The sequence below is a fragment of the Magnolia sinica genome, chromosome 1 (assembly GCF_029962835.1).
Source record: "Magnolia sinica isolate HGM2019 chromosome 1, MsV1, whole genome shotgun sequence".
In the NCBI taxonomy this organism is placed as follows: Eukaryota; Viridiplantae; Streptophyta; class Magnoliopsida; order Magnoliales; family Magnoliaceae; genus Magnolia; species Magnolia sinica.
In genome coordinates this window covers 138316020-138341995 of record NC_080573.1, presented here as the reverse complement: position 1 = coordinate 138341995, position 25976 = coordinate 138316020, and the positions used below count along the sequence as shown (strand labels likewise).

The 25976-nt window shown below is 38.7% G+C and overlaps 1 protein-coding gene across 5 annotated transcripts in view; it reads left to right on the top strand.

Annotated features, from left to right (window-relative positions):
- The first annotated feature begins 1088 nt into the window (after nucleotides 1-1088).
- Nucleotides 1089-25976, top strand: part of LOC131220554 (uncharacterized) — a 30281-nt gene continuing 5393 nt past the window's right edge. For 4 of the 5 annotated variants that reach the window (XR_009158689.1, XR_009158691.1, XR_009158684.1 and 1 more), the window contains exons 1-13: nucleotides 1089-1312; nucleotides 1392-1488; nucleotides 1592-1645; nucleotides 1754-1806; nucleotides 5424-5457; nucleotides 7597-7687; nucleotides 14757-14848; nucleotides 17213-17287; nucleotides 19086-19177; nucleotides 20057-20186; nucleotides 21642-21731; nucleotides 22361-22426; nucleotides 24266-24357. Coding sequence is in view for 2 of the 5 variants with exons in the window: in XM_058215403.1 (XP_058071386.1) it covers nucleotides 1152-1312; nucleotides 1392-1488; nucleotides 1592-1645; nucleotides 1754-1806; nucleotides 5424-5457; nucleotides 7597-7687; nucleotides 14757-14848; nucleotides 17213-17287; nucleotides 19086-19177; nucleotides 20057-20186; nucleotides 21642-21731; nucleotides 22361-22426; nucleotides 24266-24357 (1127 nt within the window). In the remaining 3 variants the exon portion in view is untranslated. Of the gene's footprint in view, nucleotides 1313-1389; nucleotides 1489-1591; nucleotides 1646-1753; nucleotides 1807-5423; nucleotides 5458-7596; nucleotides 7688-14756; nucleotides 14849-17212; nucleotides 17288-19085; nucleotides 19178-20056; nucleotides 20187-21641; nucleotides 21732-22360; nucleotides 22427-24265; nucleotides 24358-25976 lie in introns of those variants that run through there. The other variant, XM_058215414.1, reaches the window with a different exon arrangement.

Below are 25976 nucleotides of genomic sequence, written 5' to 3'. Positions count from 1 at the left end.
ATGGCCCACCCAAATCATAAATGAAATTAAAATTGTTTGCCATTTAATTGTTTAAGTGAATTTCACATCATCGCCATCCTGGGCCTTACAAAAAATAAGGATGCACATCTCTCCCAAATGTTTCATTTTGTCTTGGCTTTGACTGAATTACTCTGAATCAAGTGCAGTGTGATTTTTGGTTAGAATGGATTGCACATACACAGCATGATGACACCCGTCAAAATCAGGAGTGGGCATCTCTTACAAATGTTTTTATTGGTGTGGCTCACTTGAATTTATGGCTGATTTTGGGCCTTGGGCCCAACATGAGCTGACGCATTTGATGGTCCAATAGATGACAAAAACACATTATGGTCCACTTGAGCTGACAGCCAACCACATTATGTGCGGTTTGTCAGCTGTTTTGATTTACGGTGTGTTGTGAGTGTCCACTAACCACCCATTTTTCTCCCACTTAAATATTAATTAGAAACAGCCGTACGGTGGACATTTAGTGTACGGTTAAAAATGAAAACATCTAATGGTCCTATTTCAAGTGGTCTGATGATAGGATTCCGACTCATCCATGATGGGTTACACAATATAGTACATTTGATTCGGGCTTATGTACGCGAGAGGTAAAATTTCTAGGTGCCTGTGTATCCATTGTCATACGCAGCAGTAGCATCAAGTAACAGCGTACAAGCTTTTTAGGCGAAAAAAAGAACCACAAAATCACGGGAGATGAGCGAGTGTACGCATCAATTTGGCAGACGTGTGCAACATGCGAACAAATCCTCGCGTAGGGTCCACTGCGAGCATTCCCTAAGCTGGAACGATCATCCAGTTGCCAACAGTGCACGCTGTAAAAGGATGTTTTTTTATTTTTCCTGACACAATGTGATTGACCAATCCAAGATTTAGTACATGCTCACAGGTATCCGTACATGATGAATGGATCAGATCTTTCACATGTCATCTACATCAGCACGTGTCAGGTGAAACCCCATCCATCTCACGCGAGCGAGTATCAGTACTAACCGTACAAAGGGCGAAAGCGGGACGCTAGGCATTCAACCAGTCTAGAGGGAGATTTTGGTCATTTCAGTGAAAAAGTGTTTTGTCAAAGCGCGGGAAAACCAACCTCCAAAACCTCCAGGGTCCTGGCCCAGATGCAGCCATTGCAGCAGCTCTGCTCCTGTGCACAGAAACCTGCGCCGCGGCTGCACGTCTTCCCTCTCCCCGATCGTCTGAATTCCTACCCGCACGCGCGCATGGATAAATACGTAGTCCCCCGCCCCTCGTCTCCTCCAAACCCTAAACCCCTCCGCAGGTAAAAGAAAAGCAACCCTCAATCTCCATCTTCATCTTCCCGACATTTTTCTGAAACCCTAATTTCTCTTTGCTAAAAGGTCTCGATGGAAGATGAGCCTCGTGGAATTGAATGGCAGGATGCCGCCAAAGCACCGCCATGAGATCTCTGCCCTACTGCTTGAATCATACGCCGAGGTAATTGAACCTCTACCGAATTTGATGTCTTTTCTTTAGATTCTGCTATGGCTGCTTTCCGATCTATTTCCTTATATAATTGGCGATCTGATGTTGTGGAAAGATAGGGGATTTCGCCCATTGCTACAATATTGGTGGACAAAGCTGTCCGACGCATGTACGTAGTGATTTTGTTTCTCAATTCCTCTTTTAACTAATCTCATCACATGGTTTCCTTTGTTTGAGTCTTCTATTCTGAGTTTGGAGAATTGGAATCTGTGTACAGCTGAATCGAATGGTTAATGATGCGAATGTTGATCTCCAAGTGCCTAGTAGAAAGTAAGTGCTTTTGTTCATAACTTACTACTCACTTGTTTCCATCGGTACAAGGCATATTGTGTACGAAACATCTCCTGTTGGCTGTCAGTGGGAATCCTATGAACATTCCAGATTCGATCCATGGACGGGAAAGGGGCATGGGGTTCTGCCCAACACTAATGAAAGGTGGTAGATGTTTTGTATGCAATATCATGTGGTCTTTTCCCTTGTTTATGTTGTCCAATACTTTTTATCTGTGAATGTAGTTCATGCATTCTATATGAATTTATAGCTTATTTACACTTTGGTATGAGCTTGGCTTCCCCAACATAATTCAAATTCCAGGGTATTTATTGCATTCTTGCTGCCTTTTAGTGTCAATAAATAGTTGTTGAAGTATGTGATAGTCAGCAGGGGTGCAACTTGGGAGGGTTGAGTTGTGTTGAGAATCAATCTTGAGCACGAGTCTACCTCAAGAGTGATAACTTGATAAACACAAGAAGAGTTTTGGATAATTCTCCAAATTTCACTATCTTCTACTTTGCCCCAATGGGATTTATATAGGGCTGTACAATGTGTATATAAGGAAAAATATTTATTAACTGATATATATGGAAGGGATTTTGAATATACATGGAAGGAAAAATCAATGCATTGAAGGTAATGCTTATCACTCCTCTTGATTAGGCAGAGCTGGGTGGCCGGGTGGGTGCGGATCGTTTGGATAAGTTGTTGCAGTGCTGCTGGCCTTGCATCTCTCGCATTGAGAGAGAGAGAGAGAGAGAGAGAGAGAGAGAGAGAGAGAGAGAGAGAGAGAGAGAGAGAGAGAGAGAGAGAGAGAGTGTCTGGGTGGGTGGTGGCCGCCAGGCTTAGGAGAGGAGGATGAGGGAGGGAGAGGGCTTGGGTTGGGTGCGGCGGGTAGGGTTAGACTTTAGAAAATTAGGTTCACACACACACACACACACACACACACTACTCGTACTCGAGTCAGTCGGGTTTTGGATCGAGTTGAGTCGAGTTGGGTCAAGTTACTAGGTAACTTTGACTCGACTTGGTTTGAGTTCAGATTGGGCCTTTACAATCCTACCCACACCAGTAGTCCCTCTACAAGGCCTACATCATTGCTTCCCAGGGTCTCTTACGGCCCGCTTTCTTCCTCACTCTCCTATTCCTCGTTAGTGTCTCCCTCCACTGCTCCAATTACCGTAATACCCTCTCAAGGCCCTCTCCAGCATCCTCCTTATCTGCCTTCTTGTCCTCCTCCACGGCTCCACCAGGTCTTTCTCATCTTTTTCTCCTCTAGGGTTTCCATCTTCTAGAACTTACTTGAAGCCTTTAGGAGGGATTCGGTAGTCTTACGGAGGGTGGGACACGCAGACAAGGTGCTTTGCACCTACTCGCTTTTCAGTATGGTGGTCCTCAGTGGGTTCAACAGGGGCTTCTTGACCTGGTTCGTGGCGGTTTGCTGGAGGGCAGTGTCGCTTGTGATCAACAAGACGTTGAGGGTTCGGATCTGCTGGCTAGCATTTTTAGTGGCCCTCTTTGTGCCGGTGCAGGCAGTGTGCCTCGTGCTTTTGGCGTGGTGGAAGCCGGGCGACATGGTGTTTGGGTACTCTAGTTCATGGGGTTTCTCTACGTGCTGGTGTGCGTCGTGGTGGGGGAGGGTATTTTGGTCATCTGGCCCATGGTCAACGCGCTAGTGGTTGAAGGGGCAATGTTGGGTACTTCGTCTTCAGGGAAGATTCGAGGGGTGTGTTGATGTGGAAGGGTGGTCAGGAAATGGGTAGTGGGGATTGCAGAATCATGTTCCTTCGGCTTTATTTTGTGCCATTGAATTGATATATTATTTTTCTTTTTCTTTATTCATTCTCTTTCTTTCTTTCTTTTTCATTTTTATTTTTTCGTTATTTAGAGAAACCTTTGGATTGGAACAGAATGAATTACACTTGCGTTTTTGTGTATTTTATTAAAATTTTTTCTTTAATTTTCTGCATTCTTTATTTATTAGACATTTTCTCAAGGTCAGTTTCTCAAATATATATATATATATATATATATATATATATATATATATATATATATATATATATATATATATATATATTGATAGGCATAGTTACTCAAGATTTCGATATTTGATTTCACCCGAGGTGGTTTGTTTTGGAGGCAGATTGCATGGTGACCCTCCCACCACGGACCGCCGTGGTGAGTCAAAGGCCAAATAGGGACAGTGGCTGTTGAAAGCTCTGGAACTAGTGGACAGAGGCTGGGTTTTGGCAGAGTGCTGATGATGATGAGCTAGGGGCTGCCGGGATGGGTGTAGGCGACGATGGCATATCGCGTATGATTTGGCGATCTGGCCTTTGCAATGATGATAACGAAGGCCATGATGGTTGGCAGCTTGACAACGACAATGAGGACCACAACAAGGCTTAGAAAGCAATGACACCGAGGAACCTCTCTGATACCATGATAACCTGATAAACACAAGAAGAGTTTTGGAGAATTCTCTAGATTTCACTATCTTCTACTTTGCCCCAATGGGATTCATATAGGGTTGTACAATGTGTATATAAGGAAAAATATTAATTAGCTGATATACATGGAAGGGAATTTGAATATACATGAAAGGGAAAATCAATTCAGTGTAGGTAATGCTTATCAAAGCGGACCCAACCTGCATCCCAACCCAACTCGAATTCCAACCCAAGGTACCCAGCCCAAGGTACTCAACCCTTACCCAACCCAAATTCCTCCATAGTCATCCCTAACCCGACCAAATCCGATCCAACCTGACCTAAATACACATGATTATTTCCAACCCAACATGACCTAACCTGACCCAGATTTGTTCAACCCAAACCCAATGTGGTTTCAAATCGGGTTGGAGTTTCCCATCCAACCCAAGGACCCTGACAACCCTACTCAACCCAACCTGATCAGGTTGGGTCAATCAGGTTTGGGATGACCCGAACCCAAGTTGCAGCCCTAATAGTCAGGGGATGTTTTATTGCTATCATTATTTCTTCTTCTTTTTCATCTTAATGTTCTTCTTCTTCTTCTTCTTCATCTGGTATGTATTTTGATCCTCAGCCATTTCATGTAGCCTGCGCTTACAATGGATTCACACATATGATTTGTTAATTCGATTGATGTGAATAAAATGAAGAGTTCTTTTAGATGGTTGAATGAAATTACTTCATGGATTATCAATTGGACCAAGTGCCTTCCTTGCTGGATGGGGCTTACATGGTTAGGTTGTTAGGTCGGACGATGAGAACTACCAACATGGTGGTTCCAACAATGGATGGGCAATATTCCATAAATCACGCTGATTGGTGATATCGAACATCTGATTTATGGAATTGAAGTGGATTTGTGAAATAAAAGCATCCTTTGTCTTCATTCAACTGAAAAACTTCGTGGACAGTGATCTCCGATTTTGTCATTTTTGGGACGATGGCCCATCCACTATGAGGTACACTGGAGCTTGATGTTTTACTCAATCAGTTTCTATTGATCTATTGGCCATATATTTGTGCATTTCTACACGTGGCATTTTCTCTGTTTTTCCTTATTGTTTCTTTACATGTTTTCCAAGTGACTCCCAGTCTTAAACGCATTTTTTTCCCTTTCAGGGAAGGCATATCAGGATTGGAATTCGACACCAAGGTGAATTCTTGATCTTTGTTTCCATTATTGTGACTTTTGAAACTTATAAGTCTTTTTTGCTTGCTTTTTTATGTTCTTCTTCTCCTTCTTCTCTCTCTCTCTCTCTCTCTCTCTCTCTCTCTCTCTTTTCGGCGTTTCACTTATTTCTTCCATGCATGTCAACTGTCAAGCCTGGTATGCAACAGCAATTTCCAGTGTTTTTGTGCTTAAGAATATGTTAATTCACTGTTAGGTATTGAAAAAGCCTCTATTTCCCCTTTTTTTTTTGGCTTGACCGTAATCGAATATTAACCATAATGTTTGGAATCTTTAGGTTTTGAATGTGCAAGAACTTGAAATGAACTATTATACATTCCCAACAATTAGATGAGAACTAGATAACCTTGCACTGGTTCCATTACTATTCAGGTTGAGAATTTCTGTCTTGATGGTTTCTTATCCCCTCTAAATTGTTTTTGCCTCTCTGAATTTCATTACCAACCACATTCTTTCAGCAAAAACCCCACACTCGCAGGCTTTTCTAAAAGCCACCACAAGCTTAGGTGAATCATATCATTGCATTCTCAAGTCTAGCAATCCTGTAAGATTTTCAAGTGACATATTAACTAATAACTATCATGATTGCTTTCACCATTGTCATTCCTTGCCTAACGAAGAAGCCAATGCACAACAAGATGATTTGCGCTGCAGATTGCTCCAGATCTCCTTTTCCAGGTCTACTAGTGGAATTGGACATACACAATGATGCCCTCATGACATTCTTTGGTTCTTGAGGTCTGCCTTGTTGTGCCTAGAGTAGCCTCAAAGATTTGAGTCCTTATTCCAAATGTTATGGTGATGTTTAGAGATCTCCTTTTCCAGGTCTACTAGTGGAATTGGACATACACAATGATGCCCTCATGACATTCTTTGGTTCTTGAGGTCTGCCTTGTTGTGCCTAGAGTAGCCTCAAAGATTTGAGTCCTTATTCCAAATGTTATGGTGATGTTTAGACACCATGAGAGTAATCCAAACCATCTCCACTCAACTTTGTGGGGGATACAACCAGGGCCCCACCGGGCTATGGATTTGCAAGCAAATATTATTGCTAATTGCCATTCTCAAGATAATGATGGTAGCTCTAATTGCAGGAAAATTGACTGGATTATTTGTGGTAGACATTGCTGATTAATTTATGCCCAATAAGTGCTATTATATACTTCATCAACCAATGTAGGACTAAGGATCAGAGTTCCCAGCTTTAGAGACTATGGACACGAGCAGTTTTACAACATAACTTTTCCCACACGAGTCTTTTACTAACATGCGCCTTTTTGTCTTTGGTGTTTTTTTTTTTTTTTTTTTTTTTTAATTTTAATTTTTTTTTTTAAATTTAAATTAATTTTTTTTTTTTAATTTTTTTAAAATTTTTAAATTTTTTATTTTTATTTTTTATTTTTTTTACGTTTTTGTGTTTTTAGAAATTAATATACTGCTAAAGAAATTAATGTACTACTTAAAAGTACCGTGGTCTACATTTTGCTAAATATATGACTTTGCTTGACATTTCAAGTTTATCTGGTCAAGATCCCATCTTTAGAGTTAGTCATTAGAATCGCATCTCAACAGTATGGTGAGAAACATTGCCTGTGTATTTCGCTGAATAAAACAGGAGAAGTGAAATAGGTCGCGTCAAGAATTCGGTATCTTTTCAATGATGTGAAACATCTATTTGAGAAAGAGTGGAAACTAGGGTGATGGGTGGCTTTGCAGCATTAGAAATTTTTTCCTTGTGAACTTCTCTAATAAGATAAGCCTTTACTTTTTTTTTTGGTCTTGTACTTCTAGTAATTGATGTACTATTTAAAACTACCATGTTCAGTTTGCTTGCCATACAAACTTATCTTGACTTTCAAGTTGACCTGGCCGAGATCATTTCCACACAATTATGTCGTATGAGTGTTACTTTAAGCTTTTCTTTCTTCTTCCTTTCCATTTCCTTTTTATGCTTTCAAATGAAAGTGGCATTCTTAGATTCTCATATATATTATGCTTCAACTATGATGTTGGTGTTTCATTTTTCCCCTTCGTTTTTGGTATTTTGGATATACCCTCTCTCTCTCTCATCTGTTGATGGATTGTTCACTTCAAGATTTTTAGGGAATATATCTGGCATCAGTAACAAAATCAGGGTGTTTGACGGTGCATGACTTTGAAACCCTTTACTACTTGAGCCACAGTCAATCATCATGTAAGTTTCCATATTACAATGGGCTATTGTAATTGCTTCCATCAAGTTATGACACATTTGACATTCATGTTAATCTTAATTTACTGAAATACAAGTTGGCTCTATTTGTAGTAATGCTTTACAAGTTAATATTGTGAAACGATGTCCTCCAATTGAGGCTATTAAAGCGAATTTCATAACCATTTGTTCTCAGTCCTTGTCTCATTTCATAACCTTTTGTTCCCTCATTAGTTATCACTTATCACCGCCAGGGCCCCACTATCATTTTCAATAATTTCGTAATATTAGTAGCTTTTAGTAGTTTTGAATCTAAATATCACAAACACTTCTTTTTCCCCGCAAGCAAGCACCCTCCAAAGAAGTTAATCTCTCTCTCTCTCTCTCTCTCTCTCTCTCTCTCTCTCTCTATATATATATATATATATATATATATATATATATATATAGAAAAGGAGCTTTCCAAGGTTGATCTTAGGAGAACCAATGTTTTTAATAATAATGATATCGGCCGATATATCCCACGATATATCATGTATTCCACTTGTGCGATATGAAACACACAGGTAGTGCTGATATATCCCACCCAGTGTTCGAAATATCGATACTATCGGCCGATATATCGGCCGATATTATCGTTATCGGGCCCCAACGAGACGATACCCGGACGATAACGCCCGGAAGATACCAAAAATGCAAAAATTCAGATATCGCACGATATATCGTGCGATATCGCCATGCGCATAGGTGGAGAATTAAAAAAAATTTGAATTAGATTAAAAAAGAGAGAGAGAGAGAAATCGGAGAGTACTAGCGAAGATTGGTGATCGGAGGTGGTCCATTACGATATATCTGTGGAGATTTCTCGGAGATTCCGGCAAGAAATCGGGCCAGATTGAGGATCCCCTTCCTCCGGAACGAGAATCAAGGGGTTTCGATCGTGCGGTGGGTTACGGAGTACGCTCTTATCGTACATAGTAAACTCAGTTGGGCCAACCTTTAATGTATGTAGTCTATCCACACCGTCCATCCGGTTTCCTTTCTAATTTAAGTGGTTGATATATAAATTTAAGAATTTTAAGGGCCTACCTTAAAGGCGTCACTCTTTCCACTGTTTTCTATGGTGGGGTCCACGCGAGCTCTGGATCTGACCCATTTTTTGGCTCATGCCATAAAATGATCTCTTCAAATGTATAGATGGTGTGGATACGTCAATTACGGAAACAGATTGGATACTCCCCTGACACCAGCCGGCGGATGATGGTCAGTGCTCTGTGGGCCCCACAATAATGTATGTATTTCATCCATGCCGTTCATAAATTTTTAAATATTATTTTATGGCTTTATCCAAAAAACTAGAGAGATATAAATCTCAGGTGGACCACACCAAAGGAAAACAATAGTGATTGGATATCCATTATTTAAATGTTCTTAAGGCCCACTGTACTGTTTATTTGACATCAAATCTGTTGATTAGGTCATAAAGACCCACAACGTTCATTTCAGACTGTTACCTGTAATGTGGCCCAGTTGATATTGGAATATATCTATTTTTTTCTTTAATATCCTAAAATGATATATAAAAATATATGTGGATGAAACACATACATCATGGTGGGCCCACAGCACCGACCATGTGGTGGTGGAGTAGCCAATCCGCTGACAGAACTCTGTTGGGCCACCGTGATTGCATGTGGTTTATCCATGCCGCCCATCATTGATCCTTTTAGGTGTTCAGCCCAATAAAAATGGACCATACCACAGAAATAGTGGAGCTGTTAATTTCTACCGTTGAAACCAGGACCACTGATGTTTGTTTGTCATCTAGGTCTTTATGACCCAATCAACAGATTGGATGTCAAATAAACAAGGGTGGATATCCAATCATTATTGTTTTCTGTGATGTGGTCCACATGAGATCATATCCCTATAATTTTTGTATCAAGCCAATTGATCCGTAAAAATGGATGAAAATGGATGAAACAAATACATTATGGTGGGGCCCACAGTGTGACCTCATAAACTGATATTAACGATTCAAAACTTTTTTGGGCACACGAATATGTGGATGTTCAATCCTTACATTTTCAGCCCATTTGAAAATTGGATCCTGTTTATTTTTGGCTCTTTGTTCTAAAATGATCTCAAAAAATGGATGAACGGAGTGGATTACTCACAAACATCACGTTGGGCCCCACTTAAGTTTTCAGCGCCGGAACTTCCTGCAAATGGCTTGCGCAGGAAATCCGCGTCCTTGGATTCTCAGGACGTGTAGCCAGACCAGCTACTAAAGTAACGTCACCAAGTTCTGTGGGGCTCACCATGATGTATGTATTGCATCTACACCGTCCATCCCTTTGGCCAAATCATTTTACGGCATGAGATAAAGAATGGGTCAGATCCAAATTTGGAGTGGATCCCACCATAGAAAACAGTGGAGAGAGGGATGCCCACCATTGAAACCCTGATCATGGGTCCACTGTGATGTTTATTTGAGATCCAACCTATTTATAAGTTAAGACACCTGAAAAAAGGGAAAAAACAACTTTCAGCTTGATCAAAGACTTTTGTGGCCCCTAGAAATTTTTAATGGTGGGTGTCACTCTCTCCACTGTTTTCTGTGGTGGGGTCCACTCAAGCTTTGGATCTGACTCATGCGATGGACGATGTGGATACAACACATACATCATGGTGGGCCCTTCAGAACTTGGTGATGTCACTTCATGTCCCCATCAATCATAAGTATATTTCTCAAAATTTACTTCTTAAGTTATTCTTTGTCTTTTCAATAGATTGGTTGTGTTTTAATACATGACTACGATATATTTATAAATATCATACATCCAATTTAAATATAGTTACATTAGTTCAGTTAAACATCGCATAACTCAGGACCCTATACAAAGGAAACTTATTATGTGTATATTTTTTTTGAGATGTTATGATTTAAAAGTGTGTATTAAGGGGTTTTTTAACAATCCCCAAAGTTTTATTAAAAAATTCAACCATTTTCTCAATGTTTCCCCATGTTTCCCAAAAAGTGCGATAAACTATGCGATACAAACGATATATCCCATGCGATAACCGATACGTATCTGTATCTCAAGGGTGCGATACATTGTGCGATACCGATATTTCGAGCACTGATCCCACCAATCCAATCCGGTGGGCATTTTTGATCTTTTTTTTTTAAAATTTTATTTTATTTTAAAGATGATGGCAACAACTCCTTGATCTTTTTTTGTTGGTTATAAATCATGTTAAATTAGTGTCAAATAGTCACAAATCCATGGTACTTCATGTTTTGCATGAAATATCATGGACTTGGATCGCTTTGATTTTGAGATTTGGGGGAGATGGGCTTAGTTGTGGAAAATTGAAAAATTTCAACTTCTCACAAATCGGTTGCAATTTGTGTCCAAACACAAAATCAAACATGTATGTAACTTGATCTAGTTATTATTGGTAATTTGGGGATTTTTTAATTAAAAATGTTTTTTTTTTTTTTTTTTTTGAAAGATGAGAACTTTATTAAAAAAGACAGCAGGGCTGCCAGAGAAGCAACAAGAAAAAAAACACCTAGAGGCAACAAACTATAAGACAAAAAGAACCAACGCCTAGGTCGCTCCCTAGAAACAAAGCCAAGACCCTCACGACGCCCAATCCTTAAAACAAATCAGAACTTTAGAGAAAGTGGCTGAAATCCCTAAAGACTATGCTATTCCTTTCAGCCCAAACGTTCCACAACACCGCGAGCAAAATACAACGCCATTTTCCTTTACCCAAAGCTCCTCCTTCGGTGTGCCAAGAGCAAAGGAGTTGATCAATAAAAGACAACATCACCCAAGACACATGCCAATTGATTTATGCTCCACCAAATGTCAGAAGAAAACGGGCAATGAATAAGGAGGTGATCAACATATTCTTCATCCTTCAGGCACAAAGAACACACATTGGTTAAGATCATTCCTCTCCTTTTGAGGTTGTCCACTGAGAATGCGATTCCTTCCTGCAAGCCAACCAAATGCAGCGACTTTCGGAGGAATTCTGTAGGATCAGATCGCCCCAGTGTGACAACAGGAACATGGATTGGCTGAAGAGGATAAGTGGTTGTAGAAGGACTTGAGTCTTGAGACGCAGGGTCAAGGGAGAAGTCCTGCAGCAATGAGAGAAACGATAAGAGATCGCTAATCTCCTCATCATTGAAATTTCTTCCAAAGGGAGGAATCCAAACTCCTCCAGAACTGTTATGATAGAAGCAATATTTCGCCACAATCTCCTGGTTAGGGCATAATACAAAAAGAGGGGAACATTTCAGCTAAGGTGGTTGGACCACACCATCGGTCCAGCTAGAATCTAATTCTATTCTCGTCACAAGGATAGTGAACATTGTTGCACACAGACATGGAGATCCTAGCTGTGTTTTTCCATAGGGAGGAAGGTCTGTAAATGGTTGATTCTTTCGTCCACCAACCTAAAGGCGTGGTGCCATATTTAGTTGCAAATATTTGTCTCCAAAGACTGTTTGACTCAGAGCCAAATCTCCATATCCATTTCCCGAGCAGGGCTTTGTTCATAATCTCAAGATCTTTAATACCCACACCCCCTTTCAGTGTAACCTTCCACTTAAGCATGGGAAACCTTCAGTGTAACCTTCCACAAAAAGAGATGATCGATTTGGGGTAGTGAAACATAGATTGGTAGTAAATGGGCATACTAGACAGGGATGCCTTTATATGGTTTATCCTGCCCCCAAGGAACAAAACATTCAGCATCCAAGATGACATTTTTCTTTCCATCCTTTTTAAGATAGTGTCCCATTCAGGATTCACGGAGATATGGTTGAGACATCTAAAGCATCCATTGTGTGTGTACCACTTGGATGAGGGGTCACACAAATTTTAGGCCATTCCGAAACACAGGTGGGCTCCACCAAGTGCTTTTAGATGTTTTAGGCATGAGTTTACATGGTTTCAAATTGTGTATCCCACTTGAGTTTTAGATATGGCTGATATTTGGGACATCCTGTGACCTAAAGGGGACCCACCAAATGCATGGTGTGGATGTCCAACACACATCATGGTAGGGCCCTCAAAGCTTTACTTGATGGGAAGTTCCCACAAGGTCGACCTCATAGAACCTTTTCCCTACATACATACATAAGGAAAAGGTTCTATGAAATGCTCAGCTGCGCACCGGTTCTCACGAGAACTCATGAGCACCTTTTGATATGTGATGTGAGCGCAAAACCTGAACTGTCCACGCGATGCGGCACCCCATGAAACCCCCAAGGCCCAACTTTCAGCTTGATCTAGAACTCTGGTGGGCCATGGCAAAAGGAAACAATTTCCTCCTTTGATTTGCCTCTCTCTTTGCTATGGCCCACTTGAGTTTTGGATCAGGCTGAAAGTTGGGCCTTGAGGGTTTCATGGGGTGCCACATCACATGGACCATTCGGATTTTGTGCCTATGACACGGGTGCTCACATAAGAAGGTGCGCAAGCGAGCATGACTCTCTCTCTCTCTCTCTATATATATATATATATATATCAGTTATATATATCAGTTTTCTGATTTTAACTAAAATTTATTGCAAGAACAGAAAATAACTACAATGGAGAAGAAGAAACAAAAGGAGATGGGAGAAATCATCCCCAAAACAGTTACAATTACACCCACAGGCCTAAATAGTATCAATACAGATTAGGATTCAAAGATAACAGTTAAAAAAGAGATTGAAACTCCCTTGTCTTAAAAAATTCTGCGGTTCCTCTCTTCCAAAGAACCCACATTATAGCATAGCGGCTCATGTGCCAAACAATCCCCCAAAGGGCCCAAATAGTATCGCAACTTGCAAGAACAAGAAAACAACTACAACGGAGAAGGAGATGGGAGAAATCATCCCCAAAACAAGTACAGGCATACCCACAGGCCCAAATAGTATCAATACAGATTAGGATTCACAGATAACAGTTAAAATGCGATTGAAACTCCCTTGTCTTCAAATTTTTGGAGTTCTCTTCCAAAGAACCCAGATTATAGCAACTCAGAGATGGAAAAGCCAACAGACCCTGAAAATGTTGAAGTAATTCCGGCAATTTTGTAGTTGGAAAGATTTTATATTTGTGGCTCACTTTCATTGTTATCGGCTTTCTTGAAGAGTTGAACAAGGTCGTCAAAAGTAACTGTCTGTATTTGCCCATACGTGTAGGCCGTCAACTTGGGGTTTTAGTACCTTTCACAGAGCTACAGGATATGCTCGAGTATTAGAGTGTGAGTGTCTTGCAAAAGAAGAGTAAGATATGTAGGTCGGGAAAGGTAAATCAGTGACTATGAGGGATCCATTGTCGACAATAATCATAATGATTGCAATGACAATAGGTGGGAGCGATCCTGGTAGATTTTGTACTTATTTCTGGTTTGGCTTTTTGAGGACTAATGTTAGATTTTCTATCTCCTTCAGTTTGAGAAGTTTTTAGCTTGTCACTTTTTTGTCAATAAACCACTTTATTCTTATCGTTGCAAGTTTGTCATTTTATCTATAACCAGGCCTTCTTAGGCATTCTAATAAGGTGACCCAGAATGTGACGTGCTTTCGACAGTTTTAGTGAGATATTGATGGTATTCATGTATAAGAATGCATATTTAGTTAGCCCTTTCTTTCTTTTGTGAAGAGACTACTTTCTATTTCATACCCAAACGGCACATGCCTTATGCTTCTGTTCTTCTCGGTACTCAGTTTTCAACTCTGCTTCACCCTCTTGACAACTTTGTTCTTGAATTTGATTTAGGAGAGAAACATATGTTGTTTTCTTTCTCCTCTACTGCTAGCCTATATACGCAGACATTGGGACCCATGTCATGGTTCAATGTTAAGTCTATGTGCTTTATTACCCCACTTTCCTGTGGATGTCTTGCTGTTCATGGGAAACGTTGCTCCTACTAAAACCAGATTCATTCTTAGAGAATCTGTTACCACGTCTTTTCATGCTATTGCGTACTCTGTTTTTTTTTTTCCTGGTAATTCATTTATATCATTCAAACATGAGTGCATGCGCTTGACATTTTGTAGGTTTATTGGAAGACGAAACAAAACACCTGGTGCACCTTACTACGCATCAGCAACTAGATGTTGTTCGATGGAATATAGCTAATCAAGATGAGGTTTGGTTCTGACTGTTTCTATTCCTCATGCATGTATTGTGGGCACATGAGGTTGCCCTTTTGGTGTGGTTATAATTTTCTGGGGTGATTGCCTTCTATTAGTAAACCATGGCATAGTTCATATTGATGAATTCACCAATAACAATCAGCGGCAATTTTAATTGCTTCAGGGCCTGTTTGGGTTGCAGTGGCTCTGATTGAATCCGTTAAGATAATCCCTAACTGTTTTGTTTCAGGTGGGAGGCAAAATGAAAGGAATAGCAAATGGTGCCTTTTTAGCACCTCGTTTTCCACATGGGATGTTGGGGAGAATCCAGCTAACCTACTTATTTGGATTCAAATATTTTAGGATGACAATATGAGGATTCTCCCCCACAGAAACAACTAGAAATTTCTATTATGTAGAGGGTCCAATGTCAAAAACTTATCAGGCACTAAGATCTTCCTGAAAATTTTGATTCTAACTTAATTCAACAGTGTACTTGTGCATCTATGAAATCATATATGAACTTCCTCAGCTAGAAACAGCATAAATTAGAATATCACATTCCAATTTTTTTTCCTCAGCATGGACCTACCAATTGGTCCTTTGCTCCTCCTGGGCTGCATTTTCAAATTCATACACCCAACTCTCCAACCAAAGATTGGAGTGTTAAAGATATCAGTTAATCAATTACAGCAATCTTAATGTGCAATGTGTGCTACATTCCAGTACTAAAAATATAGACAAGATGTTGTCGCTGAGGGGAATACCAGCCTTGAACTCTTGTCCTCGTGTCAATGCTGCAAGCTTGGAGCCAAGGTGTTCCGTATCTATTACGATATGCTTGTAAAGGCTGATACGTATAGGTAACGGCCATGAATGTTACGCAATATGGGGGTGAAATAGGGCAATTGACTTTTTGGGACCGTATCATCCATTACAGTGGCCATAAAGGCCGTTATGGGGCAATTGAAAAACGATCATTTTATTTATTTATTTATTTAAATCCATTTTTTTTCCTCATTTTTTTTTTCCAATTTTCTCATTCCAAAAACTGTCCTAGATCATTTTACAACGGATTTCGACCACTCTTTCTGTAGTTTTTAAGATTAAAATTGTATATTGAAGTGATTTGAGCGAATAAAAGCTCCGAGGTCCTGTGGATTACCTGATGCACGTGGCTGGCAGGTGATTGCATCCATCCACAGGGAATAGTATCACCTTAAGAGGGTGGGGACACCCTGTCGTCATAAAAAAAGAAGGGCCTTTTTTAATTTTTAATTTTTTTTTTTCAAAAAGGCCTTTCATTTAAAAAAAAATGAAGTATTATTGATGCCTTTAAAAAAAATAAAAATCTAATACTAATGCTTGATTGTGACACCCTGTCCCTATTCATGTTCATAAATTCACTAGACAACCCGATACAACACTCTCAACAAAGAGTGGACTGTTACACTACCATCAACATGTTTAAAACAAAAAATGAATACATATTTATAATATTTACATTATTATGGATTTTCTAGATGTTTTTTTTTTTTTCCAGAATTTTTAAAGAAAAATAAAATTTTCAATCGTTACGGCCAATACTCGTATTGATAATGATGGTGACCATTACGGCCACCGTTACCGGTATGGAATAACTTGCTCGGAACATCAAGACAAGGAAATGCTGGCATAAGAAGTCAATGAATTCTTCTGGATTTTTATGTTCTTCTGTGATTGAATGCAAGCAAGTTTTCACATTCAAGGTTTACCTCTCAACAAGAGCCAACATTTAGTCATCGTATTTATTGCCAGCTAACCTTATGTGTGGACGATAATGTAGAAGCCAATTTCACTTGGATTTATTAATTCATATTAATAGCCAATTTTTCTGGCTGAGCCGATTGTGAACAGGCACATGCTTGTACATGTGCATGCTTGCATCATACATATACATTTGTACATCTGTGTACATGTGTATCAGTGTATGTGCTCTCGTGACCTCGTCTTTAGCTTAAGATTGGTCATGGGAACTAGGGTGGCAAATGAGTATACTGGGCTGATCGAAATCAAAATTTTGTTTAGGCCCGGCCCAACCAGTTCAAATTTTGGGCCCAAACCAACCCAGGGCTGGTCTATTTCTCACCCTAGTGGGAACCCACTTTTGTCTATACTTGCATATATGCATGCATTTTTGTGTTGTTTATGTATCTATACCAGGACATTACCTGTGGTCCTATGTGTGTTTGTCTTAAGAATGATTGCCTATCAAATTTGGTTTTGTTGATTTGATTGAGGTGTGCCCGGTTTAGGCATGTTAGTGTGACTTGATGGTTAAATAGTTTTATTTCTAGAATTTCAAGCCCTACTTATTACTTAGTTGTTTACTTCTGCAGGTTGCTTGCGCCTCTATGCAAAGTAACAAAATTCTTCTGTTTGATATTGGTTATATCTCTTCCGAACCAGTTGAAGTAAGTCATGCTGTTATTTTACACTCATAAATTGTGATACTTGCCCACTGTGCCATTAAGTTTGACGTTGTTAAACCTGTTCTCTATCCCTTTCCCCAATCAGTTTCTTCAATTGATGCTTGGGAATTACTTTCATGTTTTCCAAACTTCTAGACTCTAGTTCATTAAGTTGGTTACCCTATTCAATGCTTAAAACCATGTCCATTTTCATTGTTATGTGAGCGAAACTCATTCACAGACCTGGTCAGAAGATGCTAACACTTTTCATGCATAAAAATAGCTAAAGCTCATGACTGACTTGAACAGATGATATGAAAACTAATTGACTTGTTTGACTTCGTAAATTTAAATTAGGGTGCTTTTAGTTGCACTAAATATCATGATACTTTGAACCAAATTAGACTGATTAATCATGAAATATGCTGACGTTTCATGATACTTGGTGCGACCAAATGCGCCCTTGGTCAATTCTTAAGTTCTGCTTACTATTTGGTTGGGCACAATCATCATGATATTTTCCATCTAACATTTGGAAAGTTCTCCGCACAGAATTTGTCCTGTTCTTGTGCTGCACTGATCATGCATGGAAATTCCTTAACCCAACATACATCATCAGCATGTAAACCTTATCCAAACTAATTGGGGTCAGCTGCATGAATCTTGTTCTGCCGCTTCATGCGATCAAAGGCCGTAACTTCAATTAGACCATAGGTCATCAAGTCTTTTCTTACTACCTCCAGATCATCCACCCTTGTCTTTTGAGCCCCCCGCCCTTTTAGAGCCTACAACTTGCACCAACTCATTCCTAACCGGCGCAATTCTTAGTCTCTGTTGCACATGACCAAGCCATCTAAGTCTACTTCCCTTAACCATCTTATTACCCATTGGTGCTACTCCTAAGTAGTAAGTTCCCTCAAATGCATTCATTTTTAATTTTATCATTCTTCGTCTTGCCACTCATCCAGCTCAACATCCTCATTTCAGCTACACTCATCCTATGAACATGTTGTTCCTTATACTGCCCAACACAGTGTCCAATAAAGTACGGCTGGTCTTATAGCTATCCTATAAAATTTCCCCTTTAGTTTGAGTGGTGAATGGCAATCACATAAAACTCTCGAGGCACATCTCCGGTTCTCCGATCCAGCCTGAATTCTATGGGCAACATGCTTCTCAATCTTTCCATCTTCATGAGGTATTGAGCCAAGATATCACATGGAAATTCCTTAAGCCCAACATCCATGGAATTTTTTTTCTGAATTTCAGAGGTTTTCTTGGTCCATTATGGGACTCATAAAAATTGGCATGTGACAAAGTACTCGAATCTTACAATGAAAGTTAAGTACTCGAATCTTACAATGAAAGTTACTGTAAGTCAATCATGGTAAGAGAAATGAGTGTTCTAGAAGCTATTTCAAACTACAGAGAAATCAAGAGTGTTGTAATAACTGTTCCAATCTATAGAGAAATCAAGAGGAATCTCCATTCCCTACACCATACAGGAGACATCAGTTAAGATGTTTTTCTGCGAACTCTCTATATCAAATAAGGTGAACTACTAGAATTTGGTCATTGTTCTTTACACACACACACACACACACACACACACACACACACACACTGCAGTAGAAGAACGAATATATTCCACCTCTATGTAATCTGTTTTTACCAAGTTTCCATGCCCACGTCTTAATTTGTCAAGTTCTCAATATTAAGGTTGCCTTGTAGTTTGACCATAATAGTCTCGTTTTTATTCTCACTTTTGTGATGATTCCCTTTTGATTTTGCACTAATGCAGGTACTGAAAACAAGGCCTACCTTCACAGTGCATGGTTCTGAAGTATACAATGGTTTATCTGACATTGCTTTTATTTCATCTGACAAGTCAAGGTTGGTATCTCATCCTTAGATTGGATTATCAGCTCAAGACTAACTGGTTTTCCATTGAATGAAACTAGAAAAGTTCAGCACCTAAAAAGTTGTGAATATCCATTTCCATTGTGCCCTCTATCAAAAATTGAGTTTTGATTTGTATTAACAATTTGGGTAATGAAAATCACTAATATGATTATAATCGACTTATTTTGTTAAGATGCCAACTAGTAATTAAGCTCCCCGTTTCGGTAAGGGTCAATGCAGCATCCTTCACTACCGGAAACCACTTGCATGCTGAAGGTCATCATAGCCAGCATACATGCATTTTGACAATCCAATTCATCGGCCCCATTATGGATGGAGCGTAGCCTTAAAATTGCCATAATTAAATAATCTTAACTTTCTGATTTTGCCCATTGACTTTGGTTGGCTGATAGAACTTCTTCCAACTATACATTTGATAATAGCAGGTTGGATGGTTAGAATCATCCAATCGGTGCCTTTTGAGGCTAGCTCCATCAACAACGTGCTCGCTAGAGTGGTCTATATCAGGATGCATGTATTCCATGTTTAACATAGATGTGTCTCAGCACCATAATGAGGTGTGTCTTGTTGGATATCAGCTATTTGTTTTTGGTAGTGAAAATGTACCTACATAATCAGCTTGCTGTCCAATTAAGAGTTTTTGCCAAGCATGCATATGCTCTTCCATTATTGGCACCTACTGCTAAATTGGCATCTGCACTGCCCATATAACCTAGCAACATTTTACTTTCTAACTTTTAATGAAATGGAAATATTTGTTTTCCATGTTGTCATTCAAAAAAACTAAAAATAAATAAAAATTCCATGTTCTTTTGGGATAATTAAATGACTTCTCTGATTATTTTGTAGGTTGCTTGCATCGGATTTATACGGTGTTATTTATGTATGGGACAGGCGGATGAGTGACCATCCATGCCTAGAGCTTACCACAAATTTACGAAGCACACTCAATAGTATCCAATTAAATGTGGAAGATCGGGTTAGTAGTGTATACTGTAACCTTCTTTTACTCGGACGTGTGAACTTTGCCATGTGCAATGGTGATGGGGTTAGTAGTGTTTTAGTTTCATGCTGCCCTTACGGTGACTGAACTATCTAAATTTGCTCTTCATCATTTTATCTCCTTTTGGAACTTCTCCTAGGCTTCATCAGACGAGCTTATTCTTTATCATGAGTAGGCATCATAAAAATTATATAAAAAAAAGTTTGAAGAACAGTGCTTAACATTTTCTATCTTACCCAATCTGAGTAATATTTATTTATTGTGTTGTAGAGATGGATGTCTCCCGATCAAGAGGATTATAATTAAGAATGTGCTTATCCAAAGCAGCATAGGAGTTGGCACATTAGGAGATAAAATGATAGAGAGCATCTTGAGATGGTTTTGTATGTGCAACAAAGATATGAGGTGGCTCCAGTAAGGAGGGGAACATTGATTTGGGTTGAAAGGCCTGGAAAGTGGATGAAAAGAAGACCCAGTGGTCAAAGTCTCAGTACCACACTGTATTGCACCCTTGGAATATAGAAATTTTGTAGGAAACATTGCGAAATATTGCATGCATTGGATAATATACCGTAATTTGTGGAAAATTGGGAAAACTGAGAAAATGGTTGAATATTTTAGTGAAACTTCAGGAGATGTTCATAGTCACATGATTATTCACTTAAAACATTACCAAAAAAAAAAAAAAAGAATGAAAGAAAGAAAAGAACAGAAAAGAAAAGAAAAGAAAAAGAAAAAAAAACTATGCACACTAGTTTTCCCATTGCTTAGGGGACAATACCATCCGCTCTTGAATATAACTGATGTCATTATATAACTGAGTTAATATCATTCAAATCACCTCCTGCAATGCTCCTTCAATCCCGTCACTCCACAGCAAATATGATTGTGATAGTTACATGGAGTCATGGACCTGCATCTGTTTCCCCCCCAATCCACTTTCCATGTTGCCAACCGATGGCAGATTGCCATCTCCCGACATTTTAGACTAGTAGAACAAGAGAAGACTACAGGCATTGGAAATAACAATTAATATGGTTTTTCAAATTTTCGTATTTAAAAAATAATTTGTTTAATTAAATATTTTCAAATAATTAATATTTTTAATAATGCATATGTATAATGGTCTCCCCATTACATATTTGTTATATTGTAATCAGTAAATTTTGTTATTTTCTTTTTCAAAATTTTATTATTTTGTTAACGAACTAATTTCTTTGGAAAATAATAACATACAATTAATTAATAGAAATATGCAAGGGGTCACCTACTGCATATCTCCATTGTTCTTTTAAATATTTTTAGTTGTTTTGCAGGACGCCTGAAGTTATAATTTAATGAAGCATCTAACTCTTGCACTTTCCTCTCGACATTTGTATATTATCTTGTATATAAATTTAAAAAAAAACCTCACTACTTCTTGATTCGTAGATAGTTTATGGAGCAAGTAAACAAGGGATCATCTATGCCTGGGATCTTCGTGGCGGGAGAACATCTATTGCTTTTCAAAGTCACAAAGAGGTATACAAGAATGGACATATATGTTTTCTTCAACATCCAATTATGTGCTTGCAAAAAGTGGCTTTGTTCTATGTTCATGACAATGTGAACATGGCAATGACGTTATTATTCCAAGAGCCTAAGAGTCCAGGATGCCTAGAAACCTCTACCAACTCATGTGTAACAAGTGAATGCACTTGTAATTTAGTGAAATTAAACACATTTAGTGTCTAGGAATTCATTGAAAGGGATTAATAACATTCATGATTTAAATATTTAGTGGTCAAGTCATGCTCAATGAATCTCTAAGTCAAAGGGTCTTGGTCAGTTACTCTTCGAGTCAATAGATATTTCTTGGGTCTGTGCCAAAAAAAAAAAAAAAAAAAGAGTTAGAAGAATCCATAGGAAGGGGAAAATACGAAGTGAATTTGTGCACACAAAAGAGAAACTAAACTTGCCATATTTTCTTTAAATCGAACCGGCAGGATAATGTGTCAACTGTCAACCAATATGAACCTTGAAGATGAATTGGTAACATCTACAATCCAAGAACCTAAGTTATGATCATATATATGTCAAATTGCCTATTTGAATCTAGTTTACAGTTTCAGTCATTCATTGTATTTATGTCGGTTGGGCTTTTGGACCAGGTATATTATCCACCTGTAACATCTGTGAAGCTAGCACAGATGCTAGAGAAAATCACATCCTTGAAGGTATGCAAAACTAATCACAATTTATTCAGCTATTTGATTTATATTTTTGTATTGATTCCTGTATTTGACATCCACATCTTATGGTAATATGTTAAATATCTTCATGCAAGCACTTCAAAGTTGTTTGTAGTCTCTTTGCATTCACATCTCATTTTAATTCTAAGACTTTGGGCATGTATATGTGAAAAGATACATCCAAATTGATTAAAACAATTCCATGTCCATTAAAACAATATTCTGATTTTGTTTTGTCCATGAAATTTGGGACTTGCTTTTTGGCTGGGTATGGTGATGTGGTGGTACTCTGTAAAGCTTTGTGATAAATGGTTAAGGAAAAATAATACCAAATAATCAGTCATAAAGATGTATTCTCCTAATTCAGGCACCCAACCAAAAATCGGATTGCTGCTTAACCAAATGAACCAACAAAGGAACACATGAGATTGTTCTGTAGCCAATGCAGGAAAAGATTTAACAGGTGAGTTGAAATTTTAGGTTTTGGGTTATATGAGGCCTAGAATTAGTCGAATAAGAGTGGAGAGATTTTTGTGGTGGTCGATAATGAGAAAGAGAAGTAGAAAGAATGATAATTGGATGAGTCAACTTAGATGAATTCAAGATTGGAGTCACACCAATCAATTACATACATCGGACCTCTGAAGGGGGTTGATGGACTCACATTAGCAAGGAAGTAAGTGCTGGAAAATTTTGTTTCATCCATTCATGCTCAAAAGAGAACTAGTACATGGCTTTTTATAGAAGAGAAAACTTGCTAAAGAAGCTAATGGTCAATTTAGGAAATCTGCTACTTTATATTTACTACCTAATTGATTCATCTTCCTGGGAAACTAGATTAATTCCAATGCAACTTTGTTGTTTGAAAACCACATTCAAAAGTTCCTATGCATTTCGCCTTCTTAGTCACCCTCTTTTAATGACTTAAATATCTAACGGTCCCTAGGCACTTGGGCTTGCATGCAAGTTATGGGCATGGCCTATTCTTGGTTCTTGGGTTGGCTTTGGGCTGTTGCCGTCAGTAGCAATGCTTTGTAAATAACCACTAAAAAGGAAGAAAATCAGTACTTAGCAAGTAATTTATGCTACTGGATTAGTAAAGTTTTGTTTACAAAACCCTGAAGCTTGTCTCATCCATTTTTGAATTATTCTTGCACAATTCATTTCTCCTCACACTAGTTTACAAATGCAGCCATAGAGATTTCCTGTGCTCTGGGACCTCTTTGTTTTGTTGATAATTACTTTTTAGCACCCATGCTCTTGAGCTGGTCATGCAGCCCCACTAGAAAATATTTCACGTGGTTGAAAGTTATTTTTGTCATTCTAATAATCAAACTCTAGCAGCAGTAACATTTCTCTTATCCCAAGAAACATAAAAATATTCATAAATATTCATTTCAAGCTTGGAGGCTCTACTTTTGTTAACAAAGGTTCTGTTCTGAAAATAGGGTGCAACATAATTACAGAAATTTCAACATATGGTGACAGAAAATGTTTGCCCTTTCACTGGTTGCTTTACACTTTCTTTACAGATTGGTTTATTCTATTTAGTTCTACAGCATTGTAACTGAATCTATTTCTGATCAATGTTTATAGCAACATCAGTTACACACATCTTTGCAATTCTTTTGGTTAGGCAATTTTCTTTGATTCTCTTCCTTGTTTCCTTTTTTTTATTAGCTGAACCTGGAAAAGCACTTACTGAATGTTTTTAGTCTACCAAACGAAATGAAATAAAATAATTCAGAAAAAAAAAGAGTAAGCTTTGCAAATTACATGTTACCAAAACTTTAGTTGTACCAAATGTTTCTTGATATCTTGCAGGCACAGTCTGATATTTACTCAAAGGAAATACACTCAATTGACCTTGATCCATCTTGTCCATATCAGTTGGCATTCCATCTTGACGATGGTTGGTAGGTTGAGGAGATAATTCAATTTTCTCTCTATTCACAGCATCTTTGCTTGTTATTAAATGTTTTCTGGATAATCACAGATATGGCACGATTGCTGATGCTGGCCTTGAGATACGTGCTTTGGCTATCATGTTTAACTATATCCCATTTCATTAGGTGCATTCTATACATTCTGAAATTCAACATGCTAATATTGACAGCGTTCTGGCATGACTAACTCTATACTAAAGATAAGTGGGAGGCTGATATTTGGCCTTCTACTTGTTTGACTTCAGAACTGATAGTAAGCGGGAACTATTGGTTGTTGGTCGGTGAGCGGTGCATGCTTTTCAGACAAACATGCCGTATGGGATATCTACCAAGTTAGTAATGTCCCTCTGCATGTGCTGTAAAATTGATATGAAAAAGGCCACAAATTTCACTATTGTGCTGTGGATATGTTATTTGATGAGAGAGTCTGATGGTACACCCCTTATGGTAGTTAATTACCTGAGGGAGACTAATGCAAACCTAATAATAGGATCCAGATGCCTCTCCACCATAGTTACCCTATGCAATCCCTTGCAGTTCCTATGCACACAGTGCTTCCCTGCAAGCTTCGTTCTGCTCCTACATTTGCAAATGGCATCCTGTGAGCTTGAGATTGCAAGTTGCAATCATCAAGGGCATGACTTTTGCCTTCAAATATACCCCATCAGAGCAATAAACCATTGCTGTAATGTTTGACTGGATCGGGTTCAAGGGCTTTCTTACATGAATTGTTTAGCTTCAACTCGGTGCTCATATTGGGTATGTATCATTTACTCTTATATGTATAGATGTCTTGTGGCTGCTCCCTACATGTTCATATACTCTCTTCTGTGTCTTACATGCACATTGGTTTGTAAACTTGGCCAGAAACTCCCCTTTTAGGTTCATAGGTTTTGGGGAGAAATTTTGTCGCAAATACTATGTTGGGGGGGCAAATTTTGTTTACCTGAACCTTGTTTCCATTCCATAATCACCTTCCCATACCATGGTTCAAATCCAACCCCCATGTCCTTAACACAAATTCGGATATGCATCATGATGTCTATATCACAGTAACATTGACATACGAGTATAGATGATTGTCATCTGGGAGAGCTAGTAAGTTAATAATTGGGACTAATTATTGAATGAAACTTCTGCAGATAATGTCGCTTCCGCTTCAGAATCTCGTGATCGATCATATAATTAGCCCATTTATGCTTTTTTCACTGTTTCCTTCTGCAGCTGCTGCACTTCTTGTAAATGTTTTAGCAGTTGTCACCATCTTAGTTGCAAATCAGTGGCTCCTGTATGTGACAAGTGCAATGTCACATACAGGAGCTCATTTATGCTTTTTTCACTGTTTCCTTCTGCAGCTGCTGCAGTTCTTGTAAATGTTTTAGCAGTTGTCACCATCTTAGTTGCATATCAGTGGCTCCTGTATGTGACAAGTGCAATGTCAGGCCTGGCGACCAATTCTGTGAACAAATTAGTTAGTTGTCACCATCTTAGTTGAAAATTGTTCTCTGTACTCCTCTAAAGTTTAACTCATCTAATACCTTAATTTCAATCATTTTCCGTTATGCTTTGGCATTTTGGAGGAACTGACA